At 55.0% G+C, this 25,167-nt stretch overlaps 9 protein-coding genes across 9 annotated transcripts; 3 read left to right on the top strand and 6 right to left on the bottom strand.

Moving 5' to 3' along the window:
- Positions 1-4,094: 4,094 nt before the first annotated feature.
- N0V96_009528 (uncharacterized protein) lies at positions 4,095-4,977 on the bottom strand (the record flags this gene model as incomplete). The annotated part of the gene is made up of 2 exons (XM_053190200.1): positions 4,095-4,491; positions 4,727-4,977. The coding sequence occupies 2 exons, from the start codon at positions 4,975-4,977 to the stop codon at positions 4,095-4,097; spliced, it is 648 nt and encodes a 215-aa protein (XP_053052130.1).
- A 613-nt stretch (positions 4,978-5,590) lies between these two features.
- On the bottom strand, positions 5,591-8,991 carry N0V96_009527 (uncharacterized protein; the record flags this gene model as incomplete). Its single annotated transcript, XM_053190199.1, has 4 exons — positions 5,591-6,046; positions 6,120-7,827; positions 7,883-8,631; positions 8,719-8,991. 4 exons carry the CDS (start codon positions 8,989-8,991, stop codon positions 5,591-5,593), a joined length of 3,186 nt encoding a protein of 1,061 aa, XP_053052129.1.
- Positions 8,992-9,954: 963 nt separating this feature from the next.
- N0V96_009526 (uncharacterized protein) lies at positions 9,955-11,903 on the top strand (the record flags this gene model as incomplete). Its single annotated transcript, XM_065758667.1, has 4 exons — positions 9,955-10,057; positions 10,140-10,904; positions 10,972-11,220; positions 11,293-11,903. 4 exons carry the CDS (start codon positions 9,955-9,957, stop codon positions 11,901-11,903), a joined length of 1,728 nt encoding a protein of 575 aa, XP_065612732.1.
- A 274-nt stretch (positions 11,904-12,177) lies between these two features.
- On the bottom strand, positions 12,178-14,990 carry N0V96_009525 (uncharacterized protein; the record flags this gene model as incomplete). The annotated part of the gene is made up of 5 exons (XM_065758666.1): positions 12,178-12,222; positions 12,266-12,712; positions 12,772-12,934; positions 13,237-13,668; positions 13,783-14,990. 5 exons carry the CDS (start codon positions 14,988-14,990, stop codon positions 12,178-12,180), a joined length of 2,295 nt encoding a protein of 764 aa, XP_065612731.1.
- Positions 14,991-15,852: 862 nt separating this feature from the next.
- N0V96_009524 (uncharacterized protein) lies at positions 15,853-17,116 on the bottom strand (the record flags this gene model as incomplete). The annotated part of the gene is made up of 4 exons (XM_053190196.1): positions 15,853-15,900; positions 16,009-16,568; positions 16,637-16,713; positions 16,737-17,116. 4 exons carry the CDS (start codon positions 17,114-17,116, stop codon positions 15,853-15,855), a joined length of 1,065 nt encoding a protein of 354 aa, XP_053052126.1.
- Positions 17,117-17,621: 505 nt separating this feature from the next.
- On the bottom strand, positions 17,622-19,493 carry N0V96_009523 (uncharacterized protein; the record flags this gene model as incomplete). Its single annotated transcript, XM_065758665.1, has 4 exons — positions 17,622-18,109; positions 18,304-18,763; positions 18,807-19,115; positions 19,254-19,493. The coding sequence occupies 4 exons, from the start codon at positions 19,491-19,493 to the stop codon at positions 17,622-17,624; spliced, it is 1,497 nt and encodes a 498-aa protein (XP_065612730.1).
- A 477-nt stretch (positions 19,494-19,970) lies between these two features.
- On the bottom strand, positions 19,971-21,097 carry N0V96_009522 (uncharacterized protein; the record flags this gene model as incomplete). Its single annotated transcript, XM_053190194.2, has 3 exons — positions 19,971-20,406; positions 20,479-20,571; positions 20,643-21,097. The coding sequence occupies 3 exons, from the start codon at positions 21,095-21,097 to the stop codon at positions 19,971-19,973; spliced, it is 984 nt and encodes a 327-aa protein (XP_053052124.2).
- A 743-nt stretch (positions 21,098-21,840) lies between these two features.
- On the top strand, positions 21,841-23,250 carry N0V96_009521 (uncharacterized protein; the record flags this gene model as incomplete). Its single annotated transcript, XM_053190193.2, has 7 exons — positions 21,841-21,909; positions 21,974-22,120; positions 22,190-22,294; positions 22,371-22,655; positions 22,737-22,792; positions 22,865-23,010; positions 23,072-23,250. 7 exons carry the CDS (start codon positions 21,841-21,843, stop codon positions 23,248-23,250), a joined length of 987 nt encoding a protein of 328 aa, XP_053052123.2.
- Positions 23,251-23,847: 597 nt separating this feature from the next.
- N0V96_009520 (uncharacterized protein) lies at positions 23,848-25,167 on the top strand (the record flags this gene model as incomplete). Its single annotated transcript, XM_053190192.1, has 4 exons — positions 23,848-24,023; positions 24,074-24,183; positions 24,237-24,348; positions 24,420-25,167. The coding sequence occupies 4 exons, from the start codon at positions 23,848-23,850 to the stop codon at positions 25,165-25,167; spliced, it is 1,146 nt and encodes a 381-aa protein (XP_053052122.1).

The raw sequence follows: 25,167 nt of genomic DNA, 5'->3' as shown, positions 1-25,167 counted from the left end.
CACAGTAGGACGGCGGCGATGCTTCTCTAGCTTCACTCTGCTGCGTGAATTGACGGGCGGGAACGGGATGGCGGGCCTTGAATGTCATCAAGTCACATCAGTGAGCATACCGTACCCTTTCTCTACCTGAGAACGAGGCCACTCCGGCCGGCATGAGCTTCGGCTCTTTTTCTTTGAGTACGATTGTTACTGAACAATGAAAGAGCTGAGAGCTGAAAAAGCTGGGGCGTCAGTCCTCGGTTGGCGCGACTATGAATGTTTTGTTTGTATTAATTAAAACCAGCGAACCGTCTCGCTTCGTTTCTTCTGACGTTTCGGTCCACCCGCTAGCTCGTTCACTCCTGACAGACTGACAGTGACGAGCACGATGTTTTGACTCTCGGTACCTTGCGTACAGCGTCTCGACTCTCTCTGGGCTTGAGTCGGTTGGTTGAGCGCGCATTCACGGCTAAGAACGATTGCAAAAAGAGCGTCAAGGCGAGACGCTGTGGGTTGGCGGTGCAGGGCGGCAAGGTTCCTCCCTCCCCTGTCAAGAAAGTCAAGAGTTCCCACGGCGGCCCCTCACTGGGATTCTTCCCGCACAACCGCCGATGTCGCTAGAGCGCTGGGCAAGGTCCAGGCATGGAGTTTGGCGGAGCAAGTGGTGTCACTGGTGTGTGTGCGGAGTGGAAGAATGAGTCGAACGTTGTGTGTGTGTCACTGTGTTGCGCTTTCACCCCTCCTTTTTGGGTTGGTTCTGCTTTCCTAGGGATTTTCGTGAAGGAGGGGCAGAATATTGCTAAATCTCCTGCGAAGGAGGGCTTGATTAGGGCTGATCTCTTGGTCAAATGTTGTAATGATAAATGCTTAATGAGAGTGAGTGAGTTCGATGCCAGTGAGCATGAACGAATGAACTATGAGGGATTGTCTTTTATCCACCCCCATCATCATGCGTCTCTCCGTAAAAGGCAATATGAGCACCTCTTACTTTGGTATTATGTAGCCTTCACGAGACGACGAGGTGGTATCGCGAGGATCACGTATCACAAGCCAAAACAACATGGCCATTGCTCAGAACCATACAGAGGAGGAACATTGGATGTCAAGGAAATAGTCACATGAGTGAATGCGCGTAGCAGCTGCAGAGGCAAAGCTGGTGTGAGACTACGGTAGCTAGCACAAGTGTCATTCATTCCCAGCTTGATCTCGACACTGGAGCGCGTCTCTTGACGGACGAGGGGACCATCACCACGTTACCAAAGCCTCACATTATTGGACGGGAGTGCCATTTCCGTTGCAGGATTCAGCTGCCTTGTCATTCGCGGCGCAGTTGATGGCTCTGCTCTGTGGTTGAGAGTGAGACAGGCAGTCCCTGATCTCCTTTTCACATGTTAAACTCATCCTCCATTCACACACGCATTCACTCACACCCTCACACATCACTCACACGCATCTTTGGCTTCTGCTACCACACCACTCCAGGAGTCAATTGACCCTTGGATTGGACGCCGTCGCATCGTCCCTGATTCACACCAGCCCAATCATCGCCTACCGCGTCAACCTGTATGCCGCCTGCTGCGACCCGACGTGCCGACCCAGGACGAGGTCACCCAGCGGTCATCGTACATACCCGACCCCATGGGCAGCGATTCGCTTCTCGCGTACATGAATCCATCCATCCATCCATCCCATCTCATCATCGATGGATGGATGCATGGGTAGATTGCCGTCTATCTCGCGCGCCTGAGATACGACAGGCACTCATCCTCATCTGTCTGGGACCAAATACTTACAAGAGAAACCTCACACGAGGGCGAAGCTTTCAGGCAAGCCTCAATAATGCGATGGGAGGATTGCATGAGTCCTCCGTGAACCCACGCAGCTTTGCTCAGCCACCGCACGTTGAAGCTATATCCATGCCGACCAACCTTATTAACAATCTATCATCCAACTGCACTGTTTCCAAACGGTCTGGTCAGCACCAATCATCACACGGGGAAATCCAAACCTACAATCTGAATCAGGTCGTTGGATTCCGTTCTTCGTCCGACCCTCCAACTCCGTACGGGTTCGCCAGCGCGGGACCACAGCCACCTACGATCGACCACACACACCCATCCAGGCTTCAGTCACTTTCCTTCACGAAGCCACCAGTCCCAGAACTGGCAATGATCCACGAGCCCACGAGGTCACGCTCACTGCGACTGGGGCTGGACTGGCCAGACTGGGCTTGAACGGCCTTACGCGAACCAGGCCGGGCCAGCCAGACTTCACAGCCGCCTGGCCCTGCCGTCTTGAGACATGCGATCTATTTCCGACTGGCTGTCGCTGATTCCTACTGCTGCTGCCACTAACTACTGTGCTGCTGCTCCTGTGTGCTCTGGCGATTCAAAGTATTACCAACAGCATGTGGCTGCCAAGGCTGCGTGTCACCAGCGCACCGCAAAGACATTGACGACGCCATAATCACAGGCTGCCGATATGCCTCCCGTTCTGGAGTTGCTTTTTCCACATTCCAGTGGAACTGGCCCTACTGCTCCAGTAGAGTCTAGAGTCCGAAGTCTGCCCTACTTGACCTATCTGACCCCCATCCGACCCCCGCCGATGAGATCAATCTTTCCCTTCCCCCTCCCGATCCCACCCTCCAAGGCTCTCAGCCGGGTCCGCATGCCTCTTTCAGCACGCCGTGGACCTGTACCGGGATGATCGCTGTCAGCACCCTATCCTCCCCGTGCGGGGCGGGAATGAGAAGGATAAAGTGCGGATAGATTATCAAATCGTGGGATTTTAGGCCCCTCCCTTTCCCGTCCACTGCCGAGATCTTCTCATACAGGCTATACTGTGAATAGGTATTGAAATGTTTCTTGTTGCTGACCACCAATGTTACCTTGCGGAAATGCTGCAGTGAGTCTGCACTGCTACGCCCGGCAGGCCACGAGATCACCCGTGCTTGCCGTGCTGCGAGATGGACGGAGGCTACGGATACAGCCTGCGAGGCGTGTGTCACGTACCTGTCACATCCCGAGGTTCTGGTGCTGTTGCCTGGGCATTTGATTTCTTTCCTCCATGATTTCGTCTGCTCTTCGGCCATCCACGTTTCTCTGCTGGACGCACGGAAAATGAAAGAGAATGTTCGCGCTGTGTCCCTCTGTTTTCGACGGTCGACCCTGAATAGCACAGTCGCACAGATTCACGGTCTGGCCGTCAGTCCCCGTCACACCGCAGCACAGAGTGAGTGAGAGGGAGCTGTGTTCGAACTTTGCGACGCAGAAAGGGACCTCGGCCATTGCTATTGTCTCAGCCGTGCCGTTGTATCCAGCCCCCGAGGCAGAAGCCTTCACCAAATCACCTGTCCACGCCATCACTCACATACCATGATCGGTTGATCCCATACCTGATGGACAAACTGCCAAAGTGCCCCGAATAAGACCGATGAAGGGACAAAACATGACGCAAGCAAGTGATGAATTTCCTTGTCCGAAATAATCCATCTCTAGGTTCATGTCAGCGTGCCGTACGCCCGTTTACTAACAGCGGATGTCCCGGCAGGCCAAGACGATCGCAATTCCGTGTGAAGTGAACACACACTCTGAACGGCCGCGCCGTCGTCTGTAAGCTGGGAAAATTCGGATGACTTTTTTGCCATCGTTAATGCATCACTCACACGGTCCACGAACACGACCAAGCGGCGATCCAAGTAAAGCACCAAGGCACCAATGGCTAGGACTCAAAAGCCGCGAGCCTAAATCAGCTCAAATCCGAGTTTCCCTTCCCTGACGCCTCACTCGTGGTGCCCAATATTAGGCTCAGGCCGAGTTCATGCTTCCTGGGCCCATTACGTTTTCCTGCACATCCTCTGCAAACCTGTCCCAGTCCCGGTCTCATTGTCGGCCAACGTGAGCCTCTGATTTCTCGCGCCATGACATTGTTCATTTGGATAGCGCTCACTTCTCCCGCTCTAAAACGGTCATCTCAAGAAGGCGTGCCGCTGGTCCGAAAAGACCTCGGGACGGATCATAAGCTGCATACATAGTCATAAGTAGTTACTCAGTTGACGACACGGGTCATCACCATTATCACAAGCAAACATGAGCCATTCTTTCTATAGTCATCGGTCAGATGCCACCGCCCATCGCAACGCCCCAACTCCCCTTCCCACACGGCCCATCTCCCAGAACAACATGCTCCGGCGCCGCGTCCCCGGCAAACGGCACCTGCACCAGCACCGTCGGCTCGTCGCCGGGGAACTCGGTAAAGTGCCCCGCGTGCACGCTCGCGTTCTTCAAGTCCGCCGCGATGACGAGCGACGAGGATACCGTGCCCGGCTGGATGTACGCCGTCGTCTGCGCCGGACGTGCTGATGCGTCGTCGCCACTGCTGCCTCCTGGTGACGAGGGCGACGGCGTGGCCTGCGACGCGTTCCTTGGCGGTGCTGGCGATGTGATGCGGATTAGGCCGTTGAGGATGACTGTCAACCTGGGGGTGGCGGGGATCAAGTTAGTTGCGAGTTTCCTATAACGAGAAAAGTTGACGTCAGGCTATACAGTTCGAGTCTTCCTTGTTCCTTGTCCATCAAGTTTCGAAGAACAGCTCAACAGAAAAAAAACAAAAAGATGGAAATGAAGCTCGGTCGTCTCATGAACAAGGAACTTCCTCCCATACGCGTAAGGTAGCTAGCTACACACACACAAACACACACAGAGAGAGAGAGAGAGAGAGATGCATGACATGAAAGAAGAAGGCTCACTGCACAGCCGGCGCCCAGGCCTCTCCCACTGTCGTCCTGGGCTGGATGATGGACCACTCTGCCCGCGTCAGGTCGCCGCCGACGGCATAGTTGAGAGCCGCGCGGGCTTCGACGGGGACGGAGGTAAGTTGCCAGCATTCGATGACGGAGTAGCCGTTGCGGGTGGAGAGCGCCGTGATGTTGAGCGGGGTGAAGGCTTTGACCGCCGTTGTGAGGGCTGCACCCAGGGCCGCGAGTCTAGGGATATGCATGGCTTATAACGATCTATCGGTGTCTATCGTTTATCAGAAGTGAAGACGTAATGTGAGAGGGAGAAAACCAAGGAGTAGATGGGAATTGAAAATGGCCTTTGAATATTTCGAGGTTCGTGATGTGGCTTTCGGATGTCCGAACAGACTTGCATGCGCCTTGTCGCTATTTGTGGCGCCCAATGGCTGGGAATCCGTTCCAAGACCTTTCTGCGAGAGAGGTTCATTATGACCGGCACCGCTTATGGGAAGAATGTGTCTTACTTCGACGGCCGGCCTTGAGAACTTACGAGTCTCTGAGAGCTACCGACCAGTCGCACCGTCCCTAAAGATCTTCTTGGGGTAAAGCTTGCAATGCTGAACTCTTTTCTTCTCGGGGCATTTCATTGAAATGTTTGTGTAAACTCAAATAATGCCTCATTATAAAATCTTCAATCGATGTATAGATCCCAAACATCATGTTGATAGCTCGGCGCAGATTTGAACGGAACATATAAAATGCAATTTCTCTTATGGTCATGATATCCAGGAAAAAAGCAAAACATCTCAAAAGCTTTATGACAATATGCCAAACGCCAACAATGAGTCCACATATGGTATATCACCCCCTCCCGCATCACCACTGCGTCTCCATCCACCTCACCATCCTCTCAACAAGCCCGCTCCCAACGACATCCCACCCGTCCCCGACAGCAGCGCTCCTCTGGCCCGTCCGCTCCGTCTCGAACACGAGACCCTGACGACCGGGCCTGTCGTTGTCGTACTTATCCTCAAAGAAGCCCAGCAGCTTGTACGTCGGGTTCCGCTCCGGGTCCGGGTCGGACTCGCGGAGGCGGCGCACCCACTCGCGCTGCGAGACGATCTGGAACTCGAGTCCCGCGTCGCGTAGGGCGCGCAGGAAGTCGAAGGTCCAGTGGAACAGGCGCGGGTTCTGGACCTGGTAGACGAGGTCTAGGTCCGCGTCGTCGGGGGAGGAGGGTGGTGCACCGCAGGATGTACAGCGTGGGCCAGTGAGGCGCGCGAGCTCGAGGACGGCGAGGGCCATTTTGTCTGCTGGCATCCATGAGGGGGTCTGCAGGGTATTCTCGGTTAGCACTTGGTTCATTTCGCATGATCTCTCGTCATCTAGGAAGGGGGAAACTCACCTCTTCAAGGGCAGGCAATGCCTTAATCACCTTCGCGCTGCGAATCATCAACGGGATAGCCTCTGTCTGATTCCACACGCCACCCTCAGAATCGCCCACAATCTGACCCAATCTTAGGACCCTCGCCGTCATACCCGTCTTGGTCGCCGCAGCTTTGACAATGTGCTCCGTGACGACCTTGGACCGCGCATAGCCCATGTTCTGCGCATGCTCCAAATTCTCAACGTACGTCTCCTTCACCCTCGCGGGAATAGGCGTGCCGGCAGCCGCCGAGATGGACGAGCAGAAGAACAACCTTGCGGGCGCGACCGTCTCGGTGGCCAGGCAAAAGTTGAGCAGGTTATGCACGCCGCGAATGTGCTGCGCCTCGAAGCTCGCGACGCCGAGGTTGAAGTTGACGGCCCAGGCCGAGTGGATCACCGTCGTCATGGACCGGCGGAGCTCGGCGGCGGCGTCGGCGGGAAGGCCTAGGTCCGGGAGACCGAGGTTCGTCGGGAGGTAGCGCACTTTCGCCTTGTCTGCTTCGGAGAGGCTGAGGCCCTTGGGGGCCAGGGAGGCGAGGACGCGGGACTCGGCTTCTTCGGGGGAGGCGGCGCGCGCGAGACAGTAGACTGCTTTCACATAGGGTTGGCGCACGACTTGGGCGAGGAGGTGTGCGCCGAGGGAGCCCGTTGCGCCTGTGAGGACGACGGTCTCGCCTTCGGGTGTGATGGTGCCCGGCGTGCGCTCGGAAAAGTCAGAGTACTTTGCAATGAGCTTCTTCATCACCTCGATCTCGTCCTCTGCGTCGACGGACTCGCCCGTGCGGAGTGCGTAGACGTGCTTCGAAAGAGAGAGGACGTTGGGGTACTCAAAGACGACGTTCTGGCCTAAACTCTTGCCGCCGAGGTCGACGCCGCGCTGGATGTGGCCGCGCGCGGTGCTGGCTTGGAGACTGTCGACACCGGCCTCAAAGAAGTCGGTGTCCTTTTCGACCTTAGAGAAGCCTAGCGTCGAGCGGAAGAGGTTGAGGAGGTAGTCTTGGAGCTGCGGTAGGTCGAGGGTCAGGAGCTCGCCGCCGGCTACGTCGTCTTTGGGCGCCTCAAAGCGTCTGTAGACATCCTCGATGAGGTCTGCGAATTGCTTGTAGAAGGCGGCGCGGATGACGGTGCCCTTGTCGGTGCGAGGATACTCTGTGCCAATGTCTACCACTTCAATCATCTCTGGAGAGATGCGACCAAAGGCTTCGGCTCTGGCGTTGGCTTCTTCGATGACGGGGCTTAGGGCCTTGAGGATATCGGCCTTTGAGAGATCTTTCGCGTTCTCGCTAGGGATGATGATGAGGCCGGGGATGGACTTGTCGACGCCAAAGACGACGACCTCCTGGACTAGTTCATGCTCACGAATGTGGTTCTCGTAGGGTATGGGTAGGACCTTTTCGCCGTTCACCAGGGTTACGCGGTCATCGAGACGGCCGAGGTACCTCCAGGCATCTGGGATCGTGGGGTGAGGAACAAAAGTGTCGCGGGTGCGGTAAGAGTTGGGAGCCGGGTCGTCCGAGTTGGACATGACTTTTGAGGGAAGACCGTCGAGAACGACGCACTCGTGGACGTCGCCTGCGATGGGAATCATACGCAGCCACGGCTTGGCAGAAGCCAAGGGCCGCATATAGTTCCAGTATTTGTCCCCGGGCTCGCGGAACGAGGTCATGAGCTGGCCCATCTCGGTGCTGTGTAAAAGTCAGTTATGGGTAATCATGCGGGCTGGGAATATGGGCAACTTACGCTCCATAGTGCCCGACGAGGTATACACCCGCCTCAACGAGTCGATCACCCAAGTCATCGGGGCAACTGCTGCCACCGTACAACACAAGCTTGAGTCTATGCAGCGCCTCGATACCTCCATCAGTCTCGGCGAGAAGTTTCAGGGCATAGGGCACGCAGTGCAGGCTGCCGGGCTCCGTGGCGTTCATAGCCTTGACCAGCGTGGTTCCCGAAAGGGGCAAGTTGGCATTATAGATGGCAATCCTGTGACCGGCAATAATGGCACGGAACAGTGTCGAGATTCCGTGGTTGTGGAAAAGCGGCAGGGTCAGAAAAGCGCGGTAGGGGATGCCGCTAGAGTAGTTCGAAATGCACGCCGCGTGCGTCTGGAAGATGGGCTTGGGCAAACCGGTCGAGCCGGACGAGTGCACGATGAAGGAGATGCGCTTGCCGGCGTCCGGGTGCGTGAAGACGGGGAAGCGGTCGCCTGAGGGAGTCGGCAGGTCGTAGTCGGCCTTGTCGAGAATACTGAACGTGGTGATGGAAGACTCGGCGTTGATCTGGGCGGCCATGTCGCTGTACCGCTCCGAGATGACGATTCTGCTGCAGTTTGTCTTCTTGAGGAGGTTGGCGTAGGCCTCTGGGGAGAGACGTGTTGAGAGGTAGAGCACTGCGAAGCCCATCCTTGAGAGGGCGAACATGGAGACGACATAGTTGATGTCTGAGTTTGCTAGGAGGGCAACAACCTCTGCTTGGTTTGATGAGGGGTTCTGGTGGTTGTTAGTCTGAGTGTTCCTTTACATCAATACGGAGGCTGCTCAGTGAGAGAACACCTCGCAGTGAGTCTAGATATATACCTCTGGGAGAAGGCCGGCCTGGGCATACTTGCGCGCAGCCTCATCGGCGAAGCGATCGAGGTCCTTGGCTGTGTAGTTGACATAGTCGTCTCTGCCACGCGCCGTAGCGGGGTAGGCTAAGACATCGACATCTGGTGCTTCCTCCACGCGCTTCAGTAGCAAGTCGGTAACGGTCTTGAGCTCAATAGGCTTGACAGTCTCCACGATCTCGACAGTGGGCTTCTCTGACGTAAGAATTGACCGCGGAATCACCCCTTCCGTGTGGATAGCCATGTTGAAGAGGACGCCCCTATTTGGGCGGTGGTGATGGATGGGGATAAGCAACAAGTAAGGTGATCAAAGATGTGTGGAAAAAAGGAACGAAGGAAGCTTGACTTTGAGCGAGTACACCGCTTGATAAGATTATTCACATCTGTCAAGACAAGTACTTGATTAATTCATCCGCCAGTGAGCAGTGATATAAGGTCTTCTTTTAGAAAAGGTCTGGAAAGCCTATTATCTTAATCATCCATCGATTCAAACTAGTCCCGTCCAGATCACACCCGCAACCATATCCATGTACGAACAGGCCGTGTTTCTCTTCTCTAGCAGTTCCGTCCGTCCACTGGGCACGATCGCCTACCGTACCCTCCATTCCAGCCCTCTTTTTCCTATTACTGTGTTACCGTATCACCACTATACCACACTGCCGTACCTTTCCCACCCCTCACAGTGGCGAGGCATGCACCACGCAGCCAGCCGTCTGTCCCTTCTCCAGTGGCCCAGCGGCCCAGCCAGCGCGGCGGCAAGGTCACAAGTTGGGCGTGCCGAGACAACCGGGACGGAAAAGCCACTTACACAGGGTGAGGGGACACGGAAAAGCAACAACGGCAAACAGGCCGGGATGCACGGACCACTTCTCCGGTGAGAGGCTGCCGGCCGGTGGGATGTCCGTCGTTTCCATGGTTCCATTGTCTGCTTCGTGACGGGATTGTAGTATATCCGACTGACGGGAACTACACGGGCTTTGAGCTCTTGGAGGGATTCGGAGGAGGACTGCCAAGGGGAGGAACACGCGGGAGAGACGCGGGGTGTCGGACGATTCTGGGTGAGGGTGTTTGCTATGGCGGGGTAATTAACGATGTTTATTATCAGTGATGTCCATGAGACCACGGTAGGTCTTAGACGTTTGGAAAAAGATTGAAACGTTTTCATGTTGATATTTCAAAAAGATCATTCACGCTTAGCCTTGTCAATATGTCGAAACACTTCTACGATGAAGCCGAAGACCTCGTTCTCGATGCCCTCGAGAGCTTGGTGTTGCAAAGTTCTGGCCTGACCTTGGACAAGTCAAAGAAGAGTGAGTGAGGCATTATCCCCGGTCGTGTTACGACTAGCATCGAGAAAGAGAGCAGAACCAAAGTCTAACCTGACACAAACAGCACTCTGGCTCACAAAAAATGACCCTAAACACGTCTCCCTCCTCTCAGGAGGCGGCGCAGGCCACGAGCCCGCCCACGCAGGCTTCGTCGGCGACGGCATGCTCACGGCCGCCGTCTCGGGCTCCATCTTTGCCTCCCCCAGCGTCGCGCAGATCCTCTCGGGCATCAGCCGCGTAGCCAGCCCCGCCGGCATTCTCCTCATTATCAAGAACTACACCGGCGACGTCTTCCACTTCCACCTCGCGGCTGAGAAGGCCAAAGCCCAGCTCGGCGTGCCCGTCGAGGTTCTCATTGTGGGCGACGACGTCTCCGTCGGCCGCAAGAAGAGCGGCAAGGTCGGGCGGCGCGGGTTGGCTGGCACCGTGCTCGTGCATAAGATCTTGGGGGCATACAAGGAGACGGGCGCTTCGCTGGCGGATGTGGTCAAGTTGGGCAAGACGGTGACGGAGGGCTTGGTGACTGTTGGCGCGTCGTTGGAGCATGTTCATATTCCTGGTCGGGAGGCTGCTGCGGCGCCGGCTGAGGACCAGGTTGAGTTGGGCATGGGTATTCATAATGAGCCTGGGTGTCAGGTGTTGAAGCCAAGGCCGCAGCTTTCCCAGCTCATTGATGCCATGCTTACACAGCTTCTCGATACCAACGATTCGGACAGGGCATACGTCGATTTCTCTGACGCTAAGGACGTCGTTCTTTTGGTGAACAACCTGGGTGGTGTCTCGCCACTTGAATTCGGTGGTATCACGGCAAAGGTCACGAATGCTCTGAGTAAGTTAAAGCCGTCGAAGATTAAGGTGATTGAACAAGGTTGGAACGCCAGACTAACAACACGTAGGTGGCCGTGGAATCAAGCTCGCCCGCGTCATCTCCGGCACTTACATGACAAGTCTTAACGGACCCGGCTTCAGCATCACTCTGCTCAAGGCCAACCCCGAAATTCTGAAGCACATTGACGCCAGCACAAATGCCATCGGCTGGGCCTACTCGCCACGCGATGAGACCAGCGGAGACGTGAAGCAGCGTCTTGCTGAGAGCAGCGACTCAGGACACGATTCTCAGGATGCCACCAAGAGCGGCGTGCAACGTAAGTCTCAAACCCCTTGAGATCGCACTTGAAGTGCCTAGTTTGCTGACTAGAGCCGCTACGTCTATCCAGTCAACGTAGAAACTTTCAAAAAGGTCGTTTCCGAGGCCGCAAAGAGAATCAATACCGCCGAACCCCAAATCACAGCCCACGATACCCAAGTAGGCGACGGCGACTGCGGCGTGACCCTTGCCCGCGGCGCAAAAGCCGTCCAAAAGTACGCCGACTCGTCCTCCGTCAGCGACGACGCCGTCCGCACGGCCATCGACCTCACCAACGTCATCGAAGATAACATGGACGGCACCTCGGGCGCCATCTACAGCATCTTCTTCGCGGCGCTGGCCTCGGAGCTGCGCAAGGCCAGCGCGGGCGTGCTCGACCTGCAGGCGTGGACAAAGGTTGCCATCGGGGCCCTGGAAACGCTGCAGCAGGCTACGCCGGCTAGGCAAGGGGACCGGACGCTGATTGATGCGCTGGAGCCGTTTGTGAGGACGTTGGAGAGCTCGGGGAGCGTGGGCGATGCGGTTGAGGCTGCGAGGAAGGGGGTTGAGGCTACCAAGGGTATGGCGGCTTCTCTGGGTAGGGCGGTTTACGTTGAAGAGTCTGCTTGGGGCAAGGTGCCGGACCCGGGTGCTGAAGGCGTCTTGGCTATTCTCGAGGGCCTCCAAGCGGCTATTCAGTAGATTGTGCAGTTGCTTGTAGGTAGCAATATCTTGTATAAACGTACTTCATGAACATACAAGGCATAGTTCTGGGACTTTGACAGCATTTCATCAGGTTAAACTACAAAGTACTATGGTAGGGGGGAGGAAAAAGTATGAACTCCGTGCATTCCTGGACGCCGCAGGGATTACAAGATGCAAACAAAATAGCTGACACGTTGGCCCGGATCCAAATTTGAGCAAATTGGTAGCAATAGTCGTTAGAATCGTAGCGAGTCGTCATTGAGTAAAGCCTCTAGTCCCCCAAACCCAGAAGTGACCTAACCCAAATGTCAATACGCTGGCAAGGAGAGTGTGCCTCGGGGCATGGGATTGTTACATACCATGGAGTCAAATTGGCCCCAGCTCGTCATGTCAGCCAGAGAGCTGCTCGGGCTCGCATCAAACCCAACAAACTCGTCTGCGTGTCCCACATCGGGGAAGTTGAGGTTGGCCAGGTGATGCTGCTCATGCTGCGGCTGGACATCCTCGTTCCCGGCAGCAATGAGAGCAGCGCGGGGAACCTGTCCGCCATTTTGCCCCGTCTGATGAGTGATGGCCGGGCTCTGGTGCCGCTCGGTCTGTCGAAGCGCCTCGGTCCTCAGCTCCTCGAGGACGAGGCAGTATCGCGCGGCCAGCGTTGACTCGTTGTCGGCGAGAGAGGCCAGTTGGGTCTGGCAGCGATATGCGGCGTTGAAGTAGGCCTGCCATGTCTCTGTCGGGGCTGTCCGTTGCTGGATGGTATATACATAGAGAACAACAACGGCCGAGAAGGCGAAGTAGGAAGTGAACTGTAGGTGACTTAGAGTTAGAAGGGGAGTTTTTATAAAGAGTGTTAATGAGGTCTTACCCAGAAAGCACGGAATAGCTGCCCTGCCTGTATAAGATCGTTGACGGTGTCGACAACGTGCATCGCAGCGTCGAGACAGGCGTTGACGCTTTCTTCTGTCTGGTCCTTGTGAGGTACACTCTTGCGACGGCTTTTGCCGTTTCGTTGTAATCGGGCAAAGTTGCTAAGGAGGAAGGGCCTGTGTGTGAGAATCATGGCATGCCAGTACGCCAAGTTCAACACGTTGCGTTGTCGTTGGAAGATGGGGATGAGCAATGCCGTGTTCACGCCGTCATCCAAGAACTGCGACATTTCGGCCCTCCAATGCTTCAGGTTTTGAGAGTATTTAGCCGCCAGAGCACATCTATTTGAGAACGACGATGGTCGTATAGAGTAGAGGTCACGTAAGATCATGCTCACTATCCGTGAGAGTCTTGACTGAAGTCAGTACCACGAACGACAGAGGGAATATAAGGCATCACTGACTTGACATGAGCCACCGGAGCCAGCATGAGAGACTGGCCCCGGCCCATACGGGGTGTGATGTGGTCTGCATGAAGATCCGCATCTTCTGAACAGGACGGAAGTTCCTGATCAATGTCCTCATCATGAAACGTTCGGGGACGTCCAAGTGCGGCACTGAGATAGTTGTCGAGACTGTAAGCGCACCAAAACGTGCGACGGCGACACTCCAGCTCGATGTAGTTGTATCCCCCTGCCGGGTCTGCATGCCTGTTGCGGTTCAGACCAATGGCGAGAGCAAGGTGTCCTGCGGTGCCAAATAAGCTCCAGCAATGGTTAATGCGAGACTGTGACAGCAGCCAGAAGCACTGGCATAGCCGGGCCTGGACGCTGGTCAGGCGTACGGCGCCTCTCTCTTTGGAAAGCTGGTGATCTGCAGCCAAGAAGTATCGAGCGCTGGTTCTCACGTGTTAGTCCTTGCAGAAACGGAAATTGACATACGACGGCGACAGCGTAAAACAACATGGGAGGGAAGACGTATCCCCCGCGGGGTATTCTTGACAAACTCACCTTGCGTCTGCGTTCTCACGCGAGTGTGTGGTGCCCATGTACTCCTGCGCCTGAGCAAACACCATAAATAGCAGGGCTCTCCGGGCCGGTGCGTCCTCCTGGCTCTTCATGGCACCCATGGTGTCGTAGAACTCCTCGAGCCAGCCTTCCACGGTAGGACGGTGTAGGAAGCGATGGGTTGGCACGGCGAACTCAAAGTATCTCTTCAAGAGCGTCGTGGCCTCTTCCTTGGACAGCAGGACGCAGAAGGCGCCGCTGGGATCAAAGTCTGGGAGCGGTGCATCGCCAAAGGTGAAGATGGAGGAGGCTTGTGAGAAGGAGACAGCTTGATGAAGGCGCTTCTGGACTCTCAACAGAAAAGAGACACCCGATGAGGGACCGACATAATGGCCTTGGAGATCCGTCTGAGTAGGTTCAGGTGATGCCCGGGAGGGAGGCTCAGCGGTTCCTGGGCCGACGCTGCCCACAACGGCCAGACTCGTGCCGTTCATAATGGTCTCGTCTTGATGGTCAGTATCACCGGGCTCAGAGACGTCCACGACGATGGAGGAGCCCATCAACGCATCTTCACCAGCAGCAGCAGCGTTGGGATGGTCCGACACGGAGACATCAAGACCATCGAGGTCCATTCGGGCGACATCCTCCCGAGTGGCCACGGGCGGCTGACGACCCCGTGCATAAGACGCATTGTAGGTGCAGTGGGACTCGGTGCGGATGCACAACTCGCAGGGCTGGATGCCTGTGCAGCGGATCTTGCGCTTCTTGCACCTGTCGCAGGCGCGGGTGACGCGGACGCGTTCCTTGTCGCGGTGCCGACGACGTCTCCCGCCCTCCGTCAGAGGGGTCGGATTCGACGGATGTGTGAGCGGCGGAGATGCCAGCTGCTGTTGCGAATTGTGGTTTCCATTTCCATTCCCATTGCCGTTCTCGTTGTGGACGTGAATGGTGGTGCTGCTGGTGCTGCCGTGACGGCCGTTCCCGGTTCCGTTGCCGCTTGACGATGCGTTTCCACTGCCGTTGCCGTGTTTGCTTCCATTGCCGTGGCTGTGATTACCAAGACTTCCTACTCCTCCTCTTCCATTATGGTGTGAGTGGGAATGGCGGCGAACGCCGGGGTGATGAATTCCATTCACCATGGCATTGCCGTTGCCGTTGCTACCGGTGCCGATGCCGACACCGGAGTCGCCTTGGTCGGTGTCCAGGTCCATTTGCCGTGTCCCTGGGAGGGAGGCTTACTCCGTAGTGCGGCAGCAATTTGGCGGCAGACTCCCCTGATCCTGCTGCTGGAGCTGGACACACGGAAACATGGTCGAGTGAATGGGAAGGGAAGGGGGAAGAGAGGGGGACCACAGGCTGGCGGACGTGGACAGACGGAAATGTCACCTCATTCTTAATCCTTTTGGGAATGGGGAAGACAATGCGGGGTACCCGGCCGGTCCCCGTCTTCCTAGTCTGCCTTCCGATTCCTTTGTGCCCCCCTAGGCCTGATCTCGCCTTGCTGGTCCGGTCTGGATTAAGATCCTTGTGGGTAATGGATGGTTCCTTGCGGGGGAGGTTCCTCTGGTACCCCCGAGTCGAATCATCTAGACTGGCATACTGCGTTGGATGGTTGGGGGAATTGTATTTGGAGCCCCCAACTTACATGGCATATGCTAGCAATGCTAAGGGGGTCTTGACTCTTGAGACGGGATGGGAATAACAAGAGATGACGAGTGACCAATTCGAATTAGAGGACTCTCTCTAAACGATGATGTGCTGACAAGTCGCCAAGCTTTAAAATTCACAGAGACGAAGAATTACGTTCCAGAGACGACAGACCACTATTTCGAAAATGTCAGGGATCTACAAACGCGCCAACCAGCCGCAAAGTCCGAGCAAAGCCAAGCGAACCAGCAACATCCCATCACTGGGGAAGGCTAGAAATGGAACATTGACACATCGATTACACCCCCGAACACTATGTACACCGAGGTGAAGAAGACTAGAACACCAAAGCTACTCTATTATTCTTACAAAACGTGGCCAAAACTCTAAGTAGCATGACCATCCCAAGGCTATGTGGCTCTGGGATCAGAAGATGGCAACGGCGTTGGGAGGGCTAGCAACACCACCCGGAACCTACACGTGGAAACAAATCATCAGTACGCTTTTTTTAAGGCGAACATACCCTCCAACATGAGTAATGAAGAAGGATGAATCAGAGGAGAACCAATATTCAAGACTTACCTTGAGCGGCACACTGCTCACGAAAAACGTCCATCTTCCCAGCTCCTGACACGTCGAACTCAGAGCCTCGAGATCAAACATCTCCCCAATGGGCAACCCCCAACCTCCCAGTAGCCATTGATGCAATAACCCACCTCCCTGCATCTCCTCCTCCCACGTCTCACCCTTCCACACGCCGCCGACAGCCGTATGCTGGCCCGCGATGGGCGCCCTCTCGAAACTCGGCGCGTCGCCCGCCACGGCCGCGAACCCCGTCTCCCATATCCAGCGGAGCACGTCCTTCGTGGGCTCGAGGCCGAGAAAGTCTGGGCTGGCGCGTGCCGCGACGGCCTTTTGCGCGGCGTCGTCTTTGGCGTTGTAGCCTGCCGTGAACCCGGAGCGGATGAAGAGGATGTCGCCCGGCCGGAAGGTAATGTTTTGCTCGGCGGCGATCTGTTGTAGGTGGGCGAGGGAGATGTCGCTGCTGGTGAAGGCGTCGAGGGGTAGGGAGTGGCGGGCGCAGAAGCTGGCGTAGTCGAGGAGGACGCCGCGGCCGACGATGCCGCCCTTTTCGACCCAAGCTGCGCTGTAAGTCAGTTACCGAGTGAGGATGATTGCACAGTTTTGAAGGTGAACTTGCCGTCTATACCAATGTTTTCTGGGTGATCCAGGTCATCTTGGGTCGTATTGTTGTAGTATCGCTTGGCTTTCTGGTAACCTTGGTCACTGCAGTTAGTGATATGGCTCACTTATTGGCAGTCTTGAGTTGAGTACCATAATGCCTAAAGCCGTCCCACTGGCTGCTACATTGCGTGTTAAAGTGCAAGATATCATCATTCACCGTCCTCTTCTCGCCGCTCGGATGAGATCGATTCACGAGTCTGGACTCAAACGGCGCCCGGTCAAAACTTGGCTGAGCGGGATTGTTCAATGACCAGTCCAGCGATACTCGTTGGCCGGTTCGAATTTCAGATGCTGCCGCAGCGGCCACGACTGCGGGGGTCAGAAGGTTCAGCGCCCCCAAGCGGTCATCTTTGCCGTACAAACCCCATGCATTCCCAGGCGGCCCGGCAGGGTCTAGGGGAAGGGATGAGAAGGTTGGTCTCGCGGGAGGCGCAGAAGATGACATGATGAGTACAGGATCAATGTCAGGGCGTTGTAGTTGATGCCGCGATGAGTCTTGATGAGCGCAATGAAAATTGAGTGAGGTGTGCTGAGGGTGAAGCTGCGCAAACCGAGTTGAGCAGTTTGTTATTAGCTGTCGGCGCCAAATGCACCGGCGTCGGCAGCGGCTCACTACGCCCGAATTAAAACCGCATCTTTGCGGATCATTATCCGTTGGTAGTGAGTCCACGATATTGCCCTTCAGCGCGCGATGCATTTCATTCTCAGTGCAAATGAGTTGACCAAGCTCTCGTACGAATGGCTTAAGACGTTTTATTCTCATCTCACAAAACTTGAAGAACTTTGACTTCCGCAATGACTACGTAGATTACACCGTAGACAGAGGCGATGCCACGACTTGGGGACTAACAGGAACCGCAGCTTCAGTGATTTGAATTGCTCCCAGACCGCACAATCGCAGCGCAAATCTTACGGAATCAGGTCTTTGACTCAACAGGTCTGACTCCTGATCAGTAAATGTACCGAAAGTTCAAGTTCTCACGATCCGTCAAATCCCCAAACGCCGTTGCATCAAGATCAACCTCAGCAACTTCCCCCTGCATTCTGTCCCGTCTATCATTCTCCCACTTGAGCAAAAAACGTAGGGCAATCACAACCACAACCTCGAGCAAGTGAGCAACAATCATACTCCAAATACCCAACTCGTACTTTGGCGCCTGGTCTGACTTGTAGAAGAAGGGGCCCGCAATATTACCGACGCAGTATCCTAGAAACAGGCACGCCGAGGTGACGACCTTTTTGGTGTGTCCGGCGATGTTGGCGGTTTGAAGTGAGAGGAGTAGCACGAAGGAGGCATTGATAGAACCAGTCAACTGGAGTTGAGGCTTGTCAGAGCGGTGCATATCGGGAAGTTTGCAGCTGCCAAAACTTACGTAGTAGCAGATCAGCCTGCCGACCTGTTGGTCATTAGGCACAAAGCGGAGACCAAAAGCCCCGGCTACGTTGGGTAATAAGAAGAGCACCAGCACGAAGCAGCGGTTGTTCGGCGGCAGCCTGTCGTTGATGAAGACGCATGCTAGAATGGTGATGAAGATGATGGCTCCGTATGGAATCTGAAGGACTGCCGTAATCACTTGACGCCGGCATGTTAGACGTTGAAATTAATTGAGCGGTCTTGTGGTTCGGACTTACACATCGAAAACTTGAAGCCCTTGATGATCAAAGTCCCAAAATTAGACGTTCCCCCATTCACAATCGCCTGCAACAACGCAATCATGAAGAAAAAGTACAACTTATAGTCCGTAAACGCCTCGCGCACCTGATAGAGCTTCAGCGTCTTGTTTTCCACGCCGGTCTGATTCTCGCGAAGCCGCTCGACGACAATCTTCTTCTCACGGTTCGTAAGCTTGTTGCTTGTGATCGGATTATCCGGCAGAAAAATGGCAATGATAATGCCCCACACGCAGCACAGGGTGCCGACAATGATGAACTCGTATTTCCATGACGCCAGCGCGCCTTTGATGTTGCCGATGCCGTAGCCTAGGAGGCCGCCTAGGGCGATGCCGATGCCGTTGGCAGTGTACCACAGGCCGATTTTAATGGGTTGCTCCCGGCGGGTGTACCACATGCTGAAAATCGTCAGCGTCTTGACCTGAGATAGTAGGTGATGGGATATTGGGGAGTCTGGGGCTTACAGACCTGGTGATGATCATAAAGGCAGGGTCGGCACATGCTTCTGCTGCTCCGCTAATGGCCCGGAGTGCGGCTAAAGCTCCAAAGCTGGGTGCCGCAGCTTGGAGCATGAGAAACGTACCCCAGGCAAAGATGTTGAGACCGAGATACTTTGCAATGGGGAACTTTTGTAGCATAAAGTTGGTAGGCAGAGCCCATACCAGAAATCCAAAGTAAAAGATTGATGAAAGCCAGCTATACTCGGTGCCCTTGAGGTTGAGATCACTCTGGATACCGAAGATGGCAGCGTACGAAAGAGTTGTTTTGTCGATCTGCCCATGTAAGACACGGATCTTGGTAACCATAAACAAGCCTTTTGGGGGCGGTGCTTGGCAATGGGACTAGGTACTTTGACTTACATAGAAAAAGACGTAACAAACTGAGATGTATGGAAGAATCATCCAATCCACCTTGCGGACTAGTCGTCGCTCCTCCTCCGGATCGATGGGTTCGTGCGCATCGCCCACATTATCGAAGAGTGCCAAGGCAACATCTCCACCGGCCTTGGAAAGCTTGAATTTCTGGGGGTCACCTTCCTCCATGGTTTCGAACTGAGCCGCACTCGGCTTGAACTCGTCGATGCCGTGCCCTGTACTCTGAGGCCCGGAAGGCTGCAGATCTGCATGTTCGGAAGAAAGGTTGGTAGACATTGTGAGCTGGTCAAAGTATCAAATCAATACCAATGGTTCTAAATGAGAGATTGGTATCGTCAAGTCAAGACTTCAAGGAGGTCATCACATTTCCCTATATACACGCATAGGTCCACGCATCTTTTCAATAAGCTACATCCTATCTACACAGACCTGGTCCGGAAGCAGACAACCACTTACAACAGACTTCTTACATCTCGGATAGACGGCCTCAGAGCAAACGCGGGGAAACGTGGAGAGACGGCGTTAGGAAGGTGGATTATGGGAAACAGACCGGCCACTGGGTTCATCGGCATCAAGGTCCACTAGTCACAACGCTACCATGAGACAAACTCGGCCATGCGAAAACAAGCAGTGTGCTTTTCCGTGGCACCAAAATAGTGCCTGACGGCTATGTCAAACCCTTCAATGTTTGGTATCATGGCCAATCATGCAATTCATAACCTCCGGCTCAAACTCATCTAAGCTACTAGTGCCTTACAGGGAGTCCTCGATCTTTTGAATATCCGAAAACAAGAGCGAATCCAACGCCTTGAAAGTACCCTCATCCAAGCGTCCCTTGAGCGGCAACCGGCCGCCCTCGAGCGCGCCGAAGCCGGCCTTGCGGATGATTCCCTCACGGATACCAATGATGCCCGTCTTGCCGATAAAGTCCTCGGCGCGGCTGACGGCGTACTGCAGGCGCTGGACCTCCTCGAGGGTAGCCTGGTCGACGGGGCGCTTCTCCGCGAGGCTGAAGAGGCGTGAGACCGTCTTGGGGTAGAAGGCGGCGAGGCCGTCGATGACGCCCGCGGCGCCGAAGAGGACGATGGGCGCGAGCTGTTGGCCGAAGCCGCTGTAGACGCGGAATTTGGAGTGGTCGATGCGCGGGTCGGAGGAGACTTGGATGTGGAGGGAGACGTTTCCGTGGGACCTGAGTAGTTGGGGGATCGCGTTAGAAGGGTTCCTGAGGTAGAGACTGGGTGCATCTTTGGGAGTTGCTTACATTTTGCAACCGACGATCTTGGGGTGTTGGGCGAAGTCCTTGTACGTGTCGGGCTCGACGAGGACGTTATTTGTGACGCCGGGGTAGTTGTATCTAGTCTGCATTAGCACGAATGTCTCTCGCGCGTGCACATCGCAATCCGCAATGCATAATCTCAAACTCACACAAGAATGGGCAGAGGGCTCTTGTCAGCGACGACAGTGTACCACTCCTTGATGTTCTCCTGGTTCGCGGCGGTACCAAAGTATCCAGGAACAAGAACCAGACCCCATTGGGCGCCAGCCTTTGCGTAGTCGTCGAGCCACTCTAGAGTCTCGTCGATGCCGTTGGTCAAGACGCCGGCCATGATGGGGTAGTCGGGGAAACCGGCCTCCTCGAGGCCCTTCTTGACGCCGGCGACGAGGTCGTGACGCTCGGCCTTGTTCAAGTGGATAGCCTCGCCGGTTGAGCCGAGGAGGACCAGGCCGCGGATGCCATTCTTTGCGAGGTAGACGCTGTGCTTGACTTGCGTGTCGATGTCGACCTTGGGTTGGAGGGCGCCTGCAGAATCAGAGGCGGAGTGGAAGAAGGTTGGGACTGGAACGAAGACGCCCGTGGGTGGTACTCTGACGTCTGCCATTGTGATGTGTATGTGTGAGTTGGTGAGTGAGAAAGAGAGGTGAATTAGCAAGTGATTGTGAAAGACTGAGCTTCGCTTGAGAAAGACTTTGGGGATTGAGGTTGGCGATTCCGGGTATCACGATATTGCAATGTTCTGCTTTCAGTCGTGAGGATTTTGTCGGCCCCTCGTTAGAATTTACGTTCACGATGGAAAACGTGTCAGACCCGGTCTCGGTGCCCCTCGGCAATCCCGCGAGGGACTTGTTCGATGGCGTTCTCGGGGTGTGATGACGCGGGGGTGGAGACAAGTTGCGCCAAAGAAGACCACCGAGCGGGGAACATCCCGACACCATCCCGTCTGGACCGTCTCTAGCAACTTTAGTCTCAAGGGGTTTCCTACGAACGGGTCTCGGCTGTCGGACGTCGTCTTGCTAGACGGGAGCCATGCAGAGTTGAGTGGGGGGAGAAGAGACGGGAGGAAAAGGCCGGAAAAAGAGGTTTACATAAGGCCAATTCCGTGCTAACGGACCGTGATAGACACCCCTCATTGTGTGATGCGGAAATCTTGCAGGCTGGATGGGAGTGACGACCGCCTCAAACTGAGGATATAAGAGCTCTTGGGGAAATCGTAATTTATGTAGGGAGTGACATATGATAGACAAACATAATACACACGGATAACTGCACTTTTTCTGACTTTCGTCTATATAATTACATCCGATCACGGAAGCATCATCGCAGTTACCTACTTGCTCTACAACAATGGCGTTAGCTCAGTCTTTCAAGCTTCTCTCGGGACATGAGATCCCAGCAATTGGCTTGGGTACCTGGGTAAGTATTTGAGAACGGCGAGCTGATAGAGAAAATCCGTCTCATCAATCATGTGCAATTATAGCAATCCAAGCCCAATGAGGTCAAGAACGCCGTTGAGCATGCCCTGAAGTCGGGGTACCGCCACATTGACGCGGCTGCCGTTTACGACAACGAGAAGGAAGTCGGCGAAGGTCTCAAAGCTTCCGGCGTCCCAAGGAAAGACATCTTCGTAAGTTTTATCGTCCTCCTGGTTACTGTATCGGGTAACAGATCGCTGACCCCTGTCTCTCCCTCCTAGGTCACCAGCAAGCTTTGGAACACCCACCACAAGGCGGAGGATGTAGAGACCGCACTAGATATCACCCTCAGCGACCTGCAGACTGACTACGTTGACTTGTACCTGGTAAGCATCTTTACCTTTTCTGTCTCTCCCCCCCCTCCCGATCTGCCATCCCTAACGTAAGAATTTCGTGCATTAGATTCACTGGCCCGTATCCTTCAACAAAAAGGACGATGCCACCCGCTTCCCCTTGCACCCCGTCACAGAAGCCGTTGACGTCATCGACATCCCGGTGATTGAGACGTGGAAGGCCATGGAGGGCCTCGTCAAGAAGGGCAAGATCCGTTCCATTGGCGTCTCTAACTTTACCCGCGAGAAGATTGAGGACCTCTGGGACAAGGCCGAGATCAAGCCGGCGGTGAACCAGATTGAGGCGCACCCGTACCTGCAGCAGCCTGACCTCCTGGCCTGGTCCAAGGAAAAGGTGAATCCAGTTGACCCAGACGGAGAAAATCTCCGATGTTGCATTCCCGTTGTAGGTTCGCTAATCTAGTTGGAAATGCAGGGTATTGTGGTCACGGCGTACAGCCCCCTCGCTAACAACATTTACAACCTGCCTCGGTGAGTGCCCAGCAGATGCCCACGTGTTCTCTTCCAAGAATTGCGTAAAGTACGTGAACTAATCCGCATCAGTGCCGTTGACGACCCCACCATCGCTGAGCTGGCCAAGTCTCTCGGTAAGGAGCCGGCGCAACTCATCATCAGCTGGTCTGTTCAGAGAGGCACAGTGGTGTTGCCCAAGTCCGTTACTCCATCGAGAATCGAGAAGAACTTTGAAGGTACGTGATCATAGAAGCTGGTGTTTGCATATTCAATATGACAGACTCTAAATTTTACTAGTGTTTGAGCTTCCCAAGGATATTTTTGAGAAGATCAACGCCTTGGACAGGAAGCACCGCTACAACTTCCCAGCCCGCCTCGGTCAAGACATCTTTGGCGAGTCGGACCCGGAGACGCTGAAGAAGGCAGTAGAGACCTGGGTGGCACAGCAGAAGAAGATTAGAGCGGGCCAAGCATAGACATGGAATAATAGACGCGTAGATTCCCATGAGGATGGGCTGGTATCCGTAGCGTTGTAATCTCAATTTGATGTTTCCGCAAGCCACCAATAAGACCAACGAGGAACTTTGTTGTCTCGGTGAACCTTTTCCGCCCTTCACCTGAACAATATCCTCACCGAACGGAAAAGAGTACACCGAAGACCCCTCACTACCCCTCCATCCCCTGGCAATGGACTCGGGTGAGGGTGTACCGAACCCCGCACACCTCATCCCACCCTTCTCCACCACTGCGTGTGGCCGGGTAATACCCATGTTCCCTTCTCCGACGGGGGAGGGATATGCAATTCGGAGGCGGATCGGGAGAGGAGAGGCGGCTGAGGAGGCGGGTCGGAGAGGTTCCGGACTTCATGCCGACTTTCCCGTCATTCAACTCCGTTAAGCTCCGCTTTTGTAGTGGTAATATCAGCTCACGATTGCCTCAAGTAAGCTGGTTGAGGTATCTGTCCACCAGAGTCAATCAAAGCTGTCAACCTTGCCTTCTGTTGTAAACGTTATTTTCTCAGAGACCTATTACGAAAGTTCACATACGTCATTGGCAGCAAGACTCCAGTCACCATGGGCAAAATCGCAAAGATGGAGTACTTCCGAGTACCACCCAGATGGTTATTCGTGAAGATCACTGATGAGGCGGGCAACGTCGGCTGGGGCGAAGCATCTCTCGAGGGCCACACCCAAGCCGTAGAAGGCTGTCTTGACGCCTGGTTTGAGAGGTATTCGGGCATGGAAGCTGAGTATGTCAACTTGCCCAACCATTGAGTTTCACATTGCTGACCTTACGAAGCGACATTGAGCACATTTGGCAAATGTCATGGCGGACAACCTTTTACCGCGGCGGTCCAGTCTTTATGAGCGCATTGGCAGGCATCGATATTGCTTTGTGGGATCTCAAGGGTGAGCAGTAACGATATAGCCTCATCTGTAATGCTATGACTAACAATCAACAGCGAGAAAGCTGGGACTGCCAATTTGGCAGCTCCTGGGAGGAAAGGTCAGAGACAAGCTCAAGGTCTACGCGTGGATCGGCGGTGACCGACCAAACGACGTGGAACAGCAGGCGTAAGTGAACACAAAAATCACCAATCACTCCCTCTGATTCGGCCTTTCTAACCACTAGTATCCCACAACAGACGAGCCCGCAAGGAGCAGGGATTCAAAGCCGTCAAGATGAACGGCACAGAAGACCTTGGCTGGCTCGACTCTCCCGACGCTCTCGACGCGGCCGTCGAACGCGTCAAGGCCGTAAAAGCCCTCGGCATGGACGCCGGCGTCGACTTCCACGGCCGCGTGCACAAGCCCATGGCCAAGCAACTCGCAAAGGCCCTAGAGCCGCACCGCCCGCTCTTCATCGAGGAACCCCTGCTATCGGAGCACCTAGGCGGCATCAAGGAGATCAGCCACCTCACCTCGATCCCCATCGCCCTCGGCGAGCGCCTGCACAGCCGCTGGGACGTCAAGCCGTTCCTCGAGGCCGGGTGTGTGGATATTCTGCAGCCTGACATCTCTCACGTCGGTGGGATTTCCGAGATGCGGAGGATCGCGGCCATGGCGGAGGCATATGATGTTGCGCTGGCGCCGCATTGTCCGCTGGGGCCGATTGCGTTGGCTGCGAATGCGCAGGTTGATTTTGCGTCGCCGAATTTTGTAATTCAGGAGATGAGTTTAGGGATTCATTACAATAGCACGGGTCAGGACCTGACGAGCTACACTCATAACCCGGAGGTGTGGAAGGTTACGGATGGCTACATTGATCTTCTTACTGGGCCTGGCTTGGGTATTGAGATTGACGAGGCGCAAGTTCGTGAGCTCTCCAAGGATGCGAAGGCTTGGGTCAGTCCTGGATTCATTGGGCCTGGTGGAGAGATCAGAGAGTGGTAG

This window comes from Colletotrichum fioriniae, assembly GCF_027942845.1.
Source record: "Colletotrichum fioriniae strain IMI 355084 chromosome Unknown scaffold_12, whole genome shotgun sequence".
In the NCBI taxonomy this organism is placed as follows: Eukaryota; Fungi; Ascomycota; class Sordariomycetes; order Glomerellales; family Glomerellaceae; genus Colletotrichum; species Colletotrichum fioriniae.
The sequence above is the reverse complement of the archived record's forward strand: the minus strand, read 5'-3'. Positions and strand labels throughout refer to the sequence as shown.